The sequence below is a fragment of the Cydia pomonella genome, chromosome 1, assembly GCF_033807575.1.
Source record: "Cydia pomonella isolate Wapato2018A chromosome 1, ilCydPomo1, whole genome shotgun sequence".
Taxonomy (NCBI): Eukaryota; Metazoa; Arthropoda; class Insecta; order Lepidoptera; family Tortricidae; genus Cydia; species Cydia pomonella.
In genome coordinates this window covers 39132700-39151326 of record NC_084703.1, presented here as the reverse complement: position 1 = coordinate 39151326, position 18627 = coordinate 39132700, and the positions used below count along the sequence as shown (strand labels likewise).

Here is an 18627-nt window from a genome sequence, read left to right as displayed (position 1 = left end):
ACAGTACACAACTAAGCCAAACAGAAAAATATTCGTGGCTAGTAATGATCTGAAATATTTACAAGTATGTGGGGAGGTCCCCGAATGTTGTCATTACGAAACATAAGAATGTCATTATTGTTATAAATATTAATATGTAGTTATTATTTTTACTGAGTCTCTAATAGTTTATATTTAAAGAAAACATTTACAGTATATACTTAGTAATAACAAGAAATGTTTATTCGTTACACCTTGTTTTTTAGGGTTCCGTAGCCAAATGGCAAAAAACGGAACCCTTATAGATTCGTCATGTCCGTCTGTCTGTCCGATTCTGTCACAGCCACTTTTTTCCGAAACTATAAAAGCTATACTGTTGAAACTTGGTAAGTAGATGTATTCTATGAACCGCATTATGATGTTTACACAAAAATAGAAAAAAAACAATAAATTTTGGGGGTTCCCCATACTTAGAACTGAAACTCAAAAAATCTTTTTTCATCAAACCCATACGTGTGGGGTATCTATGGATAGGTCTTTAAAAATGATATTGAGGTTTCTAATATAAATTTTTTCTAAACTGAATAGTTTGCGCGAGAGACACTTCCAAAGTGGTAAAAAGTGTGTGTCCCCCCCCCCCCGTAACTTCTAAAATAACAGAATGAAAAATCTAAAAAAAATATATGATATACATTGCCATGCAAACTTCCACCGAAAATTGGTTCGAACGAGATCTAGTATGTAGTTTTTTTTTAATACGTCATAAAAATTAAAAAAAAATTTTTTTTTCATCAAACCCATACGTGTGGGGTATCTAAGGATAGGTCTTCAAAAATGATATTTAGGTTTCTAATATCATTTATTTCTAAAATGAATAGTTTGCGCGAGAGACACTTCCAAATTGAAAAAAAGTGTGTCCCCCCCCCTGTAACTTCTAAAATAACGGAATGAAAAATCTAAAAAAAATATATGATATACATTACCATGCAAACTTCCAACGAAAATTGGTTTGAACCAGATCTAGTAAGTAGTTTTTTTAATACGTCATAAATGGTACGGAACCCTTCATGGGCGAGTCCGACTCGCACTTGGCCGCTTTTTTAGAGTATAAAGCAAACGACGATACAAACCAATCTTGCTTCCATTTTCACCTTTCTAGATTTTTATTTGACTAACAAATTAGAGATGTCTATGTACTTACTACCTGCCGCCTACAGAGAAACGTAACCTTTTCTGAAAATAGCTTATCAGTTGCTGACACACTTACTTACATTGAATCCTTTTAAAATTAAGTCCTCATATGAACAAAGCTATTTTATATTATCTTTTTATACTTTACTGCATCGAATGCGTCTTTGTACATTTCCCTTGTGCAGAATTACTTGTCGCACGAGGTGGCACAGAAATAACACACTGTGACAGCCACTACGTGCTCCAGAGAAGGATACCTACTATTCCTTTTTGTGCAATCGAATCTTTGCTCTAAATTCTACTCTAAAAATATATTTTGTTTAATGTCCAATTAACTCATCTTCCATAACAACGAATTAAAAGATAGAAAATTAAGCAAAGCCGAACACATAAAACCTTCTTTATTGATACAAGAAATGTAAGCAATCGAATTTGGTCAAATACCTGATGCCAATTTGCAGATAAAAATTTGTTGATTGAATCACACTTCTTAAAAGCCATTTTCTTTAATAAAATCTAAGTCGATTATGGACGAATAATCACACCAAAGTGATGGAGCCGTCGAGTTCTCCGTGAATTTAAATCGATATAATGGGAAATTACCATCTGCCCGCTCGGAAAATCTATCCAATAAAATTTTCTTCCGTGAGCCATTCATAAATTTTCAATAATTGAATCGAACGTCAGGCTCAGCCTCTGCAATGCAATATCGTAGGCCTATGATCATTTGGATTTATGGCTCGCCTTGCGTCGGCTTGGGGCGGCTGGCGGCACCGAGTCCTACCGTCCTTTTTGTTAATTACCGCACGAGAATTTCAGCTGGCTCCGGTTTCAGATTTAATGGATTGGATCTAACACTTTTAATTATCAGCCAGACATGAAATCCTTTTAACAGTAACGGAAATTTAAATAGACCGTAAACAGACACTTCGCAATAATGCTCTAGAAGCAAAATTCTAATCAGGCTTCATATTTCTTAATTTAACACAAATTAATAACGAAGTGTATCTTAGCTTTAATTTGCGGTGTACTTTAATTTAAAAACAAATTTCTGTCGATTCTCAAACATTCAAGTGGAGTTATGAAATGTTAAAAAATATTGTTAAATGAGACGGATAGACGGACGGTACGGTACGGACTACTTAGACTTGATAGACCAAACTATAATCACAAACTTGCTCTATGGTCCATACAACTATTTACTATGAAACATTATGAAACGCTTCGGCGAACTAATATGAATTTCACCGATCAATAGACACGCCGCGTAGGCAACGTGCCGATCGTTAACGCTCCGTAGCGTATCATAGTCATCTCTCTCTCTATCACTCTTCCACATTAGTATGACAGTAATACTGAGAGATGACTACGATACGCTACGAAGCGTTAACGATTTGCACGTTGGTTACGCGGCCAGGTGTTGCCGCCAGCTACACCAATTAAATCAAGATTGTAAGAGGAGTCCACTATCCACCAATAATCGGTGCCTTTAAAAAAATACCTATGCAGGTAGCAGTTGTAGAACGTTCACAGAATTATTGACAGTAATTTTGTTTAGATAAAGTATTGTGTAAAATTATTTTATTAGTGACATTTTCAAACTTATCAAATCTTTATTTTTTTAGTTTATTGCTTTAAGAATAAGACATTGTATTTGTTAAAGTATAAGTTGAAAAACTATTAATTATGTAGATTGTATAAAGTACAATTTATATTATTTTTCTTACAAAATGATTCATAACGTTTTAAAACAGTTAAGTGACGTGTCATTGAATCAAGAGCGGCAGGCACTTAAAAGTGTTAATATTTACCTTGCTATCGTTGCTGTGCAGAAGCAGCTTGAAGCCGGAGAGCAGGTCGGAGCGCGCGTTGACGTCGGCCAGCGCCAGCTCGGCGGCCGGCATGCAAGCCTGCCCGCCCTGCCAGCCGCCCTCGCCCTCCATCGGGAAGATGCCCCCGATGTGCAGGTCGTTGTCTCTCCTTCCCTCGCACGCACTTAACACGCTCAGCCACAGCACCAGCGCTCGCGCTCGCCCGCCTTTACTCCGCCCACCGTACCTCCATCGACTCCGCGCCACGCACACACACTTGGCAACAACGAATAATTGCACTATTACCTCGACTAATAACGACTTAATATCGGAAATAATTGTCCTAGTTCTTAAGGAATGTACAAAATCTTTTAATTTGACTAGCGGACGCTTTAAAAAATTAATGTTCGTCCGCGCTCGCGAGAGGGAGGCATTTTGATATAAGTATGATATCACCCGTAAAGAGAGTAGGTATAACCTAATAAGCGTGTAATTTTGTATAAAATGTGGTTTTTTAGGTGGATGGTGCGTCGCGCCGTGACCGGGCCCAGCCGCCGCCGCCGCCGCGCTCAGCCCGACGCGCGCGCCGCGCTGGGTCATCGCTCGCGGCGGGGACATACTGTCATTGATCACCTCTTCGTGCATTTTTCATCTTCTCTCCTGTAACAAGAAAAATCGCTCTTAGATTCTACTGTTAATTTGTGTCATCATTCCATCAATTTACTCGAAGTAGTCTTCAACGTAAGTAAATAAAATAAACTATGACTCTAATAAAAAGAAACTGTAACGCCAAGTCGAGCATTGTTGTCGTTTAGTTAAAATCACATTCTTTTTTTAAATGTTATATTGGAATGCATTTTAGAGTCATCAGTAATTACTTATCTACTTACTGGCTAAGTTGTCCTGACTGCTATATTTTAAGTGATCAATTCCATTCCAGTCTGATAATAATTGAATACGACTCAAGAGTTTAATATCGGCTAAGAGAGCTTCCGAACTTCAACTTGGTTCTCGCAGCAAAACGTATAAAAGCTAAGTAAGATTCTAAGGTTATAACTTTACAGAGTCAAGCCTGTTCATTCATATCTGAGATGCGAATAATGTTCTACGAGAATTTCTGCTGTCGTGTACAAAAAGCCGGATTATCGGCTTTCGAAAAGCCAACCGCCATGAAATGACGAAGTTAATGATTTGAAGATTATTATCTTTGAAATAATTCAAGTTATATCAATTCAAAAGTAGAAATTATACTGACGGGGAAACTGATTACGAAAATGATGAATTAGATAGCTATTATAGCTAGCGGTTGAAATATGAAAAAAGAATGATACTTTGAAGTTTGAAACCCCCAGATTTGAAGATATTGGCTGAAATACAACTGCGCGCCACGTTAGCACTTCGAGTTCCTCGAGTGTTAACAATTCGCTTCAGGTGGATGTAGCGATAGATACCTATACATATTTGGGCGATGGCCTTGATTGGAAGCGATAATTATTTAATTACCTACTATATACGTTAGAAACAGTTACTGCTGGCCCAATTGGAACAATGCTTATAAGATGTCACACCGATACAATACCGATCTGTGAGTGTCAAAAGTAACGGTTATGGTTGAAGAAATGTCACATTGACACTAGCATCTTATAAGCATTTTTCGAATTGGATCGCACGACGTTTGAAATTATGATATTAGTAAACTGGATACATAGCGATCCATCAATCGCCTGTATCGGTGGCTGAGAACGTATGGTGCGCGCACTTTTACATACCTATAACTGTACAGTGGATGTTTACACAACCACCGCTGCTGCCTCTCGTCGCTGTGATTTATGAGCCACCCACAAATGTAGCGGATCGCCGTGTCATACGAATAAAAGCAGTGAAATAATATGAGCTTGCGAATAACTTCATATGATATAACCTTACTAATATACGTCTCGGTTTGATATATAGCGTGGCTCTGTGAAAGCACTTTTTGAGTTTCAACTAATATATACAGTCAAGGTAATTAATATCGACACAGACAAAGTTCTAATAATATGTACACACTACCTTAATCTGAGGTACCTAGTGCATACATATATTTGGCGCTTTAGCCGTGTCGATATTTAATACCTTGACTGTACATGTTCAATTCAATTCACAATCATTAAACTCAAGTTCAACATGTGCCAAAAATTGTGATAAAAATATACACACAAAAACCAAATACACAGCAAAACCACATATTTAAAAAAAATATTTTTCGTGTCGTCGTAATACAAATAATGACAATAATTACCTAATTATACCAATCAAGTTATTTTGAATTTGCTATAAAATTCCCTCACTGTAAAAAATGCCTATTTTATTAAATAGGTCTTTAACATAAAAAAAAATAGGCCAATGCGAGTTTTAGTTACTCGATCTGTTTCTGATATGATACTGATTTGTCAGTGTTAAAAGTGACGTTTTTTATCGCAGAAACGAAAATTTTTGAGAAAGTTATATCAAATTCGACGTTTCCTGTAGTACTTAAATGTTGCACAGTGAAAAATTACTGCCGCTATTGGCATAATCTATGTTGCTGCGGCAGTAATGCTGCGCTGCAATACAGCAGCAGTAATGCTGGTGCAGTCTGAATCCGAACGACACTTTTACAATAGTGACGAGGGAAATGATAAGGGAAGAGTGTGGACTGAACGAAGATGTACTGACCAAAATTGAGAAAGGTATGTTGAGATGGTTTGGACACGTGGAAAGAATGAGTGAAAGAAGGTTAACAAAGAGTATATAAGGGAAAAGTAGAAGAAGGAGCTGAAAGGGGTAGACCTCGGCTGACGGATCAAATCAGGAAAATCCTGAAGAAAGGCACCCTAAACCGACGAGCGTGTATGAGGAATGTTATGAAAGTGAAGAAAGCGAAAGAGGTATGTCAGGATCGTAGCCAGTGGAAATCTGTGGTCTCTGCCTACCCCTCTGGGAAATAGGCGTGATTGTATGTATGTACTTTTACAATAAATTGAACAGGTACAAGTTTTAAGTATTTGAGAGAAACATTTACGTATTTGTTTTTAAACTAGGAAAGCTTAACACCACCATCCGTTTTTTTATTATTATTATTGAGGGTAGGAAAAAAATAATTGTATTTCCAATGTTTATTACAACCTGCGACGTAACTTATTATGCACTACGTAGTTACTCGCACGTTTTCTTTTTAAAATGACTAGCTAGATTACTCTGAAACTTTGTACATACAATAGGATAAGGTACATCTAGGGCTGTGATCAGTTTATGTAACTAGCCTCAGACACCATAGTTTAAAAAATACAGCGAGAGTTTAATACAAAAACGGAAAATGGCTGGCGCGTTATTTTTTTTTTACGCACAATTCCAATGCGCGCGCATAGTAAAGGCGCGAACGAAATCGACAACAGCCAATAAAAAGATGTAAAAAGCGAATATTTTCGTATTTCTATTCGACGGATGGAGATCGAATCTATAAAATTATGTTTATTCATTAATATACTCGTAATTTACGAGATAATTTAATCTATAAATTATATTTGGTGTGATAAAACCCCTTTGAACTAACATTTGAAACCTAATAGTTGGTTAAAAAAAAATGTATTACTCGACCAAATTAAGAAGGCTCCGTTTCCATGCATATTATTAGCAATCAGTTACCTTCTAAACTCAGTCGGATAATGTAATGAAAAAGCACGAGTGTTATAATATACTGAAAAAGCACGCGTGTTTAATATCTAGAATTATGAGCCAAAAATCGGTGGAATAAAAACGTCGTTTTTTTGAGCAAGTGTGTTGAAAACTAATTTCAGCACAAGATATGAGTGCAAAGTTTCATTAAAATCCAACACGTAATTTTCAAATGAGTACGAAACTCCGTTTGTATGGGAAGGTGAAAATCGGTCGAGCTTGCCAGGGACTCTTAAGCGTTTTCGTTCGCTCATTTAAAGAAGTTGCGAAGTAACTGTGTCAATTAGAGCACGGAAATGAGTGTTTTCTTGCGACTAAGTCTCTCTAGGAAAACTTTATAACTAGACATCGTCAAGGATAATGGAGTTCGATACAATGATGAGTTTATTTATAGGTTATACGTAACGTTGTTCTAGAAGGGGGTATTTACTGTACATATATGTACAGTAGATGATTTTTAATGTTTTAGTATATATGTGAAAAACGTTTAATAAAGATCAACAATAATATGAAACGATAATTTGTGTAAAAATAGTGTATTTTAATTTAAGTGTGTAAACTCATTTAAAGCCTGACCAGTATTTGATCACGTGCCATATTGCGGAATTTCATTGGAACGAAATTTTTCATACTAAACAGAACTGATATACATGAGAATAACAGCGCCCTCTTGACAATGATCATATATTTCTGGTCAGGCTTTATTTAAGTGTGCTATTTACTTCGCCTGTGCTCATTCCTAAAATGGTCTAGTTATTACATGGGTTGAACTCTTACGAGTTTGCCAATGTTGGTTGATAATAATTAAATAATTATTAAATTGCCAGCTCATAATTCATAATTAGTACTTCAAATTTGAGCCCCCACGTTGAACTGTCAAAGATATAGTATTAATAATATTGAAGTTGGGGTCATTACTAATCACCAATTGTGAGCTAGCTCTGTAGCTCCGCTAGCAAATCTAGCCATCAACTGATAATCACTATATCTTACTGGGGCCAAAGCCACGCCATCGTGTAAGACCCTTAACATAACATATTATATAAGTATCTACTATAACTAGAAACATACATATTTTTATATTTTAACTAAAATATATTGACTTGAACAAAAACTTCGTAAAAATGCTGATGAAATTGCCCCAAATAGGAGGTTTCGTTGAATATTTCCGTTGGTCTGCGTCATTGATTATTCAGAAATCGTTTTCATTTGAAAAGAGCTGCACAAAAAGATCCGTTTCGTTTAGCGTTTTTAATTGCTATTGAATTAAGCTATTATTTATGAGTAGTAGGTCCCGCGGTGAGGTGCTTATATAAGAGTGCGTTTATAATCGATTTACCTTGCGAAAAGGAAAAGAGAAAAAGTACTTAGTGAAACTTTTCATATTTAACTAATAAAATTGTAGGTACATAGTAATACGAGTAGCAGTAGGTAGTTGGGCATATATTAAAAATATGTACTGTATTTATTCTAAATCATATGATGTAATATCCTAACTTAAAATCGAAAAAAAATAGGACAAATTTGAGGATTCTTCACGCTGTCAATATTTGGTATTTGTTTTTAGTGTTGTACCAGTTTTATGTCCCACTGCTGGATAAAGGCGCCCCCATCGATTTTCACACGGTTTTGAGCAATCTCCGGCCAGTCGTTGAGATATGTGTCTAGCTCGTCCCGCCATCTCCGTCTGAGCTTAACCGATCCTCGCCCTATACTTATATTATATATTATTATAATTAAAATAAGAAACCAAAGAAACTCGCATTTAATAATTTCCTAAATACTACTTAAGGCTTTACTTTATAAACTACATAAGTCCCAGTACAGAGTATAAGTGAATTGACTGACTCATTTGTTCCGGTTAGTAATTCGTTCATCTTGCGTCGGGGAAAATGGAATTGCAATTTAATATAAATGACGCTTTGAAGGGAAAATGAAAACTCGGTGTCGGACTAGCTTCCTCGCCGCAGCGGGTTAATGCAATCAGACCTATCTATTGCGGCTATTTTAGCGGAAATCGCGTAAAAGGACCTCAGACGCCGTATCTTCACGTTACACGTTTCACGTTAGATATATGTACATCTTCATGTTATGTCCTTAAATAAACACGCAAATATTGTTTTATTCTTGTACGGTCACGTCTGAAAATATCGATACGGACCGGAGGGGTTCTTGCAGAATAAAAATAAATAAATACCGCAGAAAAAAAAACAAATTTAATCGTAATTTAAATACATTTATTATTAATTGCATGATATTATAACATTCAGTGGTCATTTGAATATCAAATATTATTGTAACTGAATACTAAACCTAGGGTTAATTTAAGTGTATTGCTTTCGCTAATTATGTTTGTTAATTAAGTACCTGCGAGAAATAGAAGGCTTTTTTTTTTTTATTATGGTGCTACTTTACCGCACTAGAGCGATAATTAGCACATTACGTAACTGTATCGAAAATTTAAATTGCCATATGTACTGTAAAACGATGTACGATACATGTGCAAATAGGCAACTCGTGTCGATTTAAAACACTCCCTTCGGTCGTGTTTTAATTTATCGCCACTCGTTTCGAATTTCCTATTTTTCGCACTTGTATCGTAATGTTCTATTATGTTTCTGTGTCTCTCGTCCTGCCATTTCATTCTATATAAATAATTTTGGTGTATTATTTACGCATAAATAGCATTTAAAACAAAAACATATACTTTCTCTTTCATGATAATCTTGTATAGTATATCCGTGTATGTTTTACGAAAATGAGATCGGAAATATAGACTAACATCTTATTTTTTTATTTTGATTGACAGGCTAAAATAAGACTACGTGTCGAATAACGGTAAACATCGTGGCGCAAAATATTTTCTATCAGTCCCTCAGAGACACGTCTAACGTTCGATAGAAGCATCGTATGACGGAAACCTTTTTTAAAAACGTTCCTAAAGATATATTTGTATTATACGTACCGACAACCGGGCGTCAAACGCGTCGTAGTTTTTGACATAAATGCTACTCATGTTGCGTTCACCCCGGAGAGCTTTTGGCTTTTGACGAGATATTATTATGTTATGTGCTTTAGTGTTTGTGTCTTAATTTTCTTGTTGTCATAGGCTTTTGTTTTGTTAACAACGGGCAAGGATAAGGTCACATAAAGTGTGAGAAGCATCTGTACATACCTATACCTACACATAAAGTCAACCTAAAGTTTAGTTTATTTAAGTATACCTATCTAGTATATTTTGTGTCACCAAGATTTAATTATTAAGTATTTATATTATATACCTATTAATCAAAACCATCTGCAATGTAGCTATTTTCTACAAAAAAGTGTGTGTATGTGACCGCCTATTTTTGCAAAGCGTTTTTGTAAGGTGGGCCCGGAAAAAATGTAGCATAATAATATTTGCAACAGAAAATTCTAGATTACGGTGGTAAACATATAATTACATAATAACGGGAATGTTGAAAAATCCTGCAGTGAAAACATGAATATGACAAGAAAAACTTTGAAAAACATATGCGGATATAATTCTTTCTCATCCCCATATAGTTCATGCGTTTTTTAAAAGAAAATAGACAAAATCTGGCATGTGAATAAAACTGGAATCGTGATCTCATATACTAATTTGTTTTACAAGAGGGCAAAGTTGTTGTTTAACCGCTCGTGCTAATATTGATACCTGAGCAAGCGAAAGATTGCAAAATAGAACCAGGAGCGTAGCGAGTGAGTCGAAAAATGGAATATTTAATGTTGCGAGGGTTTCGAGGCACGAGGGTTAAACAATTTTTGCCTCCAAGTGAATTGTTCACCACACTAACCCGAAGAAAATATTAACAGTTAGTATCAAATTAGAATACAGACTTGTCTCCCACCATAAAGTTTAGTGAAAAGAGAATATAACTCCTTAATGAAAAAATCTCACGGTTTAGGTGTGTGAGACTAGTGTTAAGCCTTATTTTAGATATAAAGACGTTAAAAAAACGTTTAATAAATACAGTCGGACCACGTTAAAAAAAAGCGCTGGTGGCCTAGCGGTAAGAGCGTGCGACTTGCAATCCGGAGGTCGCGGGTTCAAACCCCGGCTCGTACCAATGAGTTTTTCGGAACTTATGTACGTTTGATATTTACCAGTCGCTTTTCGGTGAAGGAAAACATCGTGAGGAAACCGGACTAATCCCAACAAGGCCTAGTTTTACCCTCTGGGTTGGAAGGTCAGATGGCAGTCGCTTTCGTAAAAACTAGTGCCTACGCCAAATCTTGGGATTAGTTTTCAAAGCGGACCCCAGGCTCCCTTGAGCCGTGGCAATATCCCGGGACAACGCTAGGAAGAAAAAAAAAACAGTCGGACCTCGTTAACTTGAACCTCGATAAGACGAAATCCTCGTTAACAGGAAATAAAATGCCATTCCCTTTCCTTCAAAGCTCGATTCCCGTCACGACTATCCAGTACATTTTTTATCTATATACAACGTGTCTCTACTCTCTGGACATTGACTGAGAACCCGAGAATATGGTTAGTATTTTATAAAGTTAAATTAATTCAAATATATCTACATACAGGTTGTTCCAAAGTATTAAATCGTAACTGATTAATTTCTCCGTTAATACTGTGGCGCTTGGAATGAGACTTTGTACATAGGTTAGAAATCCCTAATCGACACATCCTATTCATGTAAGTCCAGAAGGTAGAGACACGTTGTATATCTAAAACTTAAAGAAAATAGTGTTTTATTATCTTTATAAGAGATCGGTGGAGCTTTGTCCATTGGAGGTTAGGCGGCCAGCAGTTACTCATTAAAAATATGCAAGATGTGAAATAATATATATTCCTGAAAATCGACGAATTACATACCTATGTATAATTTGAGCGATAATGCCGATAATAGAGCATTAGATCAACGAATCATTATTATTTCAGCAAATTATTAATAACTAACGGCTCGCTCTTCGTAAGTGTTATAGGTGCTTCACAAACTCAGCGGCAGAAAGATCGCGTAAATTGGTGTAACTATAAGTATGATTCATAAATTCGACGACGGCGAGAAAAAAAACGTTTACATTTACAGGTGACGAAACATAGCTTTATAACTTCGATCCTGAAACAAAGCGACAGTCGACGGTAGTCGGACGGTATGCTTTGAAAATGAACAGACTCCTACAAAATGTCGCCGAGCGCGAAGCACACAGAAGTTGCCTCATTTTACTTCAAAATGGAACACATTGGCTACATTATTAGATAGAGAATTAGGAGGATACAAAGTTAATTCGGAATGGTATGTCACCGTTTGTGTCCCAAAAGTATTGTCAGCTTGGTGTGACAAGCAGCCAAAATCAGCAATCCGGAACTGCCCGCATAGCCAACATGCCCATCGTTAACGCTCCGTAGTGTAGCTTAGTTATCTCTCTCTATCACTCCTTCCATATTATTGCGTCAGTGACAGTTGCGTTTCGTTCGCTATGGCGATTGTCATGTTGGCTACGCGGGAAGCTCTGGCACCACGACAAACCGGGACCAGGACCGGTTCTCACACTTCTGCCAGAAATCTTATAGAACAGAACTGTAAGAAATTCAATCGAATATTTTTGTTCAAAAACATCTCTTTCCTGCCTCAACCGCCTAGAACCTAGAATTTTTAGTACGGTCAAATTAACTCAAATTTCACTAAAGTCAGGAACTAATTCTAAGGACTAATAAAATCACTACGGATTGTTTTGTATGGGCTAAAAATCGAACTTTATACAATCGTTACTAAATTCACCCCCCCGGAAAGGGGTGAAATCGGCTGAAAATAATGTAATGGTTATAACTAAGAAGAGAAAAAAGGTGTACTCGGTGTAATTTGGCGTACGTTTTACAACACTTATATCTAAATTCGCACGTGTTATTTATGTTAATTTAAGCTACGGAACAGGTAAAAAAAAATACATCATTAAAAAAAATCTATTTTGGCCATTGCGGGTCTGGGGAAAGTAATGTACTCGGTGCAAATTGAGTAAATAATTAGAAAAAATATCTAAATCCAATGTCAAATTCGCACCATGGTGCGACACCCGGAAAGTAGTTTTTCATGTTTTACTGTCGTTGTACTTCGGGGGAAATTTTAATACTATTGGAAATTGATGCAATCATATTCATTTGATTTTGTTTACATTCGCACTCCATAAAAAATTGGCATTTTTATACGGAACATGCAGTTTTGTAATCAAGTACCAAAAACGTAGACCGATAAATACACAGAAGCGACAAGCGCGTGATTAGTGGCAAGAGAAGGAACGCGCGTAGATGCACCGACCGATGCGCGTAGATCCGGATATCCGAAATATCCGGATATCGGGTCATAAGATCCGGATATTACGGATCCGTTAAATATGGTTATTGACCTATAACCGGAACAATTTTCTAATGACATTTATGAATAATTTCTTACCATTTTGTCATTTAAATATAGTATTTTCATATATTTAATCAATTCAAATACTAACAGCACATCAATTTTGAGAGGTACATACAGGTGTCATGCAGTAACTTTATACAATGAATGCGAATGTTGCTTAATGCAAACATTAGATCATTGGATATCCTGATGACTTGGGGCTATAGGCTCAAAACAAAAGCAACCTGAAGGCCAAGGCTAGGATAGTAGAGTAGGAAGGAGAGAAAATTGGTCTGATAATCAACCACTAGAATATCTCCAAATGAATAGGGCTAAGATGGTCGGCTCTTTATCATTTGTCATGAAGGGCATAGTGACAAGTGATAAAAATAGAACCATGCTGCCACCGCAGATCGAAAAGAAAAGACCTACCTAAAGTAATCGGAAAGAGGAGATAGATGTTCGAATCCAAAATGCCCTAAGATGCTCAGCAGCGCTTCGCCGAGTTCTAGTGTCCAAGCTGATTAGTAGACTGTCCATGATTCAAGTCTATAAGACAATAATTAGATTTTGATGAATGACATCGGTAAGTATTACACTTGGACTCTGAATCAGAAAAAAAAGAACAAGTTCTTAGTGAAGAAGACGAAATTCTGGCGGAATATTCTGGGACCTATCAGAGATGAAGATAGAGAAGATGAAAGCGTAGGAAAAATAGGGAGCTAGAGTAGCTAGTTGCGGCACCCAATATAATTAGCGAGATTATAGCCGCACGACTTCGCAGGCTTGGTCACTTGGAGTGGACGGGAGAGAATCGGGCTGTGAAAAGATATACCGCAGGAGCGATGTAGCCCTAAAATGCTCTCGGAGTATCCAACTAGCGTGGAGTGGTGCAGAATAGAGCAGAGTGACGTTGTTCTTGTATCAAAGGCCAAGATTCTTTTTGGGTCACTGATCCAGTGAAGTAAGTAAGTATTGCTTTCATAGTTAGTATTTCATGACGAATGAACACGAGGTGAGGCATTGGATGTATTTCCAACTATGCACCAGCTAATCCAGATATAAACCCTCCTTATTAAGTACGGTTTACAGAGAGATATATTGAGACTTGGCCATCGCACTAAATAATTGAATTTACATGTGTTTTCAGGCGATTGAATTTACACGTGTTTTCAGGCGATGGCCAAGTCTCAATATATTTATATAAAACATTAAAGAATTTTAATATTGATATGCGTCACTATAAGATGCTGTTAATTATTACGTAACAACTTAATGCTTCGAGTACGGAGATTCCAGACACAATTGATTTTCAATTGTTATGGACCACGATCGTGGTCTTAGAGACTGGACGTATTAAGACAGAAAGTCGCTTAAGTAGAGACTGAATAAATTAATAACTGACTTGGTATTACATGGATCTCACAACTTTTTACCGCAGAACAACTGAGTTGCGAGACTTGGTTTTTTTGACAAGTATTGTTTTTGATGGGATTTAATTTTGCTTTTTATGACACCCCACACAAGCTTACATGTGATATACTTGCTGTGGTATACGCAATATTCTGAACACGGCACCGGCCATTTTGATGACGTCATAACTGGTGACTTAACCACGTTAGAAACTGTCTCCCGATGGTTTTTTAGTCAGAATAACATGCTTAACAACATACTAAAATATGATGCTGGTTTCATAGGCACCTTTTGGGCCCTATATGACCATAAGGGAAGCGACTTCATACCTACGCGTATAACATTTTTTTATACAATCAAACACATTTGAATAAGTAGTCGATAAAGCAGTCAAACACCGATAGATTATTAATATGTTGTAACATGACATCACTATTTTTGATCTCACATAGACAATTTACGCACAAACTTGCATTTCATTTTTGGTCGCACTTTTGAAGTTTGACAGTCGTTCTTGATATCCTATTTCTATGTATCCGGATCCGAAAAATTGTCGGATATTGCAAACCCTAGCTGCGCGCTGCGCCATCTCCCCGCCCCGCGCGCCCCGCGCCACGTGCTGCCAACCACCTTCGCTTGCAGTTCGTTGCGATTAATTCTATTTACTTTTTGACAAACTTCCGGTGAAAAAAATCTATTTTTTATTTAGTGCAAAGGTAGTGTCTTTAGATAAGTACCGTTTTTAAAATTTTCACGTCTCTCTTAATTTCCCCCGAAGCACAATGTACAAAATAATTAAAAATACATGTTCCATAATTTGCCCAGGCGTGCAAAGTTAACTGAATGTTTATAATGCTTTAAAAAGCTTAACTTGAGATTGCACCAACCGACTGACTTATCCTCGAGCCGCAATCGAAAAAAAAATTTTTTTTAGGGTATCATACATTGCACATCTTTTTAATTAAGATATACTATGCACCAAGGTGTTCTCTATACACTACTTAGCTTGAACCTAATAGCTTTTAATTTACTCCAAAATTACGGCACTTTATAGTTTATACCTAAAATTTAACGGTCTTCCGTACATAATAGGAACGGTGCAACTCGGGGGAATCAATCTAGTTGCGCCATCTAACAAATCCAAAAAAAGCACGACTACACGACTTACTTCCATACTTTTTCTTAACTTGACTATACTATTTATGATACCCGTGTTTACGAGTTCTAAAGAAAAAATAAGAGAAACATGGTAGGACAGCAAGCAAAGAAGATTCACTGGCTGCTTGTATAGTCTGGCAAACACAATTTGTCAGTCAGTAAGAACCAGGAAAAATATATTCTTTTGGGTGCTAGTACTAGCGTAAGTCAAAGACAGTATGATTTTCCCTATGTTTAAATGACAGTCAACTACAACTATAAAATTTCGGAGTTGTCTAAGAAGAGTGGCCGTGGTATTTTCCAAATGGCTCAAACGGATGCAAAAATTTATACTGATAATAGAGAATAAACATTATTTAAATTCGTAATCCAAAGGCTACGTAGCAATTCGAGATAGCAATGCTCGATTTAGATCGGTTTTAAAACGTCAAATGAAAAGAACGGGTAAACATCCATCGCAAACTCTTCACTCTGCAAACAGCAACCGTCGACTAAATATACACGACTGAGGGTTATTGTATCCTGTAAAATATGCATGCGCCATCCACCGTAATAAGTATACTTACACATAAGTAATATTTTACATACAATTTTGCAGGGTAAATTAAATATATAAGTAAAATAAGTCGGAGTAGTATCTCTACGTAAAGTAAATCGGAGTAGTCTGGAGGACTTTCCGGGGTGGGAGACTTAAACAATTTTATAAAAACAATAGGTATACAAATTTTACATAAATGAAAATATTTATTTTGGTATGCACGTTTCATGCCGAATAGGTACCGTTAGGTGATAATTGGAGTGCTATTAAATGGAATTTGATATTGACCCTTTTAATAAAATGAGTAACTACGTAAAAATTTATGGTTTTACTTGTTTACGAAGTGTTTAGAAAAGATTATTAGTAAATGTTAGCTAGTTGTCGATCTCATCAAGTTGAACCGCGGCGGCGGCGGCAGCGTGTGGCACGCCGCTAGTTAGCGAGTCAATGCATCCGCTGTTGCAGGCAAATTTCACCGTCAGTACTTAATAGTTCAAAGAAACTAAGTTTCCGCGCGCTGTTGGAGTAATTATACTTTTACCATAAGCCACAACACGCGCTCCCTGGCTACTCCGCCGTAAAGCTCGCGGGCAACAGGTATACTTTACCTCCTTTATAATATTAGTACGCCTCCATTATCTACTTAACGGAGCCGAGCTCATTGATAGGGAGTAGCTTTTGCGCCTATGTAACCACCAGTCTTAAATGAAATCGGTTCTTAAATTATTTCCTGAATGATATTTGTTCCTGAGCCATGAGTGTTTTGAGTATTAAAATATTTATATGTATGTGACCGCGGCCGACAAAACGTCCCACTTTGTCGCCTTGTCAGGTTATTCATATAAATAAACAAGCAAATCTCGTCCTTATGGCAAGCGACAAAGTGGGATGTTTTGCCGGCCGCGGTCACATATACTCGTATTGTGTAACATATCGTTGTCTAAGTACCCACAACTAGCCTTATTGAGCTATTGTGGGACTAAGTCAATTTGGGTATTAATGTCCTCTAATTTATTTTATTATGCAACCTCCAGGAATTAGCACAGGCACTAGTTTTTACAAAATACTCCGTAGCGTAGCGTAGTCGTCTCTCTCCATCACTCTTCAATATTAGTGCGACAGTGCCAGCTGCGTTTCGTTCGCTACGCAGCGTTAACGATTGGCACGCACCAAGAACACCCAACTCGAAGAATGATTATCAATCGTATCGTGTGGTTGTTATCTTATAGGCAATGTTCGAATAGTGCCGTTCAAGGTATAAAATACAACAACACGCTCACATAGGTATTTTGGTAAGTGATCGGCCAGCTAGAATCTATCTTGTTGAAACAGGTCTTGGCTGGGACCACTATGGATACGATCGGGTCATAAATTCCCGGTTTTACGACACATCTAGTTCGCGGGCTGTACGTACAAGTACATTGTAAGGTGCAGTAAAAAGGGAATCAGTGTAAGCGAAACCACGGTAGTATTTCTCATTCTTTGTTTTCGTAGCAGAACCTAGGTGTACTAGTAGTAGTACTAACTAGTATTGAAACGTTTGTTAGTCGTATACCTCAAAATCAAAAAAATCTAGTAGCTTTTTACCTATTCGCTTTTCGCCGCGATCTCAAAATTTCTGAACAGATTTTTTTTTTCTTGTAGTATGATTTCTGGTCGCCAATTACAATGGTGTATAGGTAAAATTCTTAGTATATTTACTTTTCCTGTAGTCGCTTATCACCTAGATAGATATTTGTTTGTAATGTGTTATTACATATCGCGATACTTCCTTTAAGCACTATACCTCTATAGTTTTGTTTTGTAAATGCATTTCGCACTTGTAGTTTATCTCCTGGTTATGAGTGTGATCTGTTTAAATTGTATAAATTTCGACAACTCCTTTCCCAAATCATCGTACAAGTTCGTTAGTTAAAGATAGATTTCCTAAGCAACAAATTCTCCAAAGCTAGTTAATGTATAGCTGTAACAATGATGTCAATAAGCTACCGTATGTTAATTATATCCCAGTGATATAGCCATTTATTTACGATTAATACAATACACTACAACAATATTACCAGGTAAAATGCGACTAAAAATATTTGCGGCTAACTAAATAGGCTATTTATAATACATGCTACATCTAAATTTGCTACTGTTGTAAAAATCTAATAAAAATAAATGCGAGTAACAAAATATACCACCGATATTACAACAAAATACGCTATCACGGCGAAACGCGAATAGGTGAAAAGCTACAAGGATTTTTTGATTTCGAGGTATAAGACTAACAAACGTATTGAAATAGGTAGGTAAGTCATTCATTTCGACATAGTGCCTATCTTTGGGAGTAATCAATCATACACTATAACGCATAGATTTGTCAAATCTAACCTTTAATGCGTGAATGACGTGATCTATACTTATTAACTACAAGTATGTTACTTAAAAAGAGGTTCCAACCCCGTATAATGTAAACTAACAC

At 36.7% G+C, this 18627-nt stretch overlaps 1 protein-coding gene across 2 annotated transcripts in view; it reads right to left on the bottom strand.

The window, feature by feature from the left end:
• LOC133522728 (gamma-aminobutyric acid type B receptor subunit 1) overlaps window positions 1–18627 on the bottom strand; it is a 179208-nt gene that overhangs the window by 59695 nt on the left and 100886 nt on the right. For both annotated transcript variants that reach the window (XM_061858165.1, XM_061858157.1), the window contains exon 2: window positions 2982–3641. In XM_061858165.1, the coding sequence (XP_061714149.1) occupies window positions 2982–3626 (645 nt within the window). In that variant the 5' untranslated portion in view covers window positions 3627–3641. The remainder of the gene's footprint in view (window positions 1–2981; window positions 3642–18627) is intronic.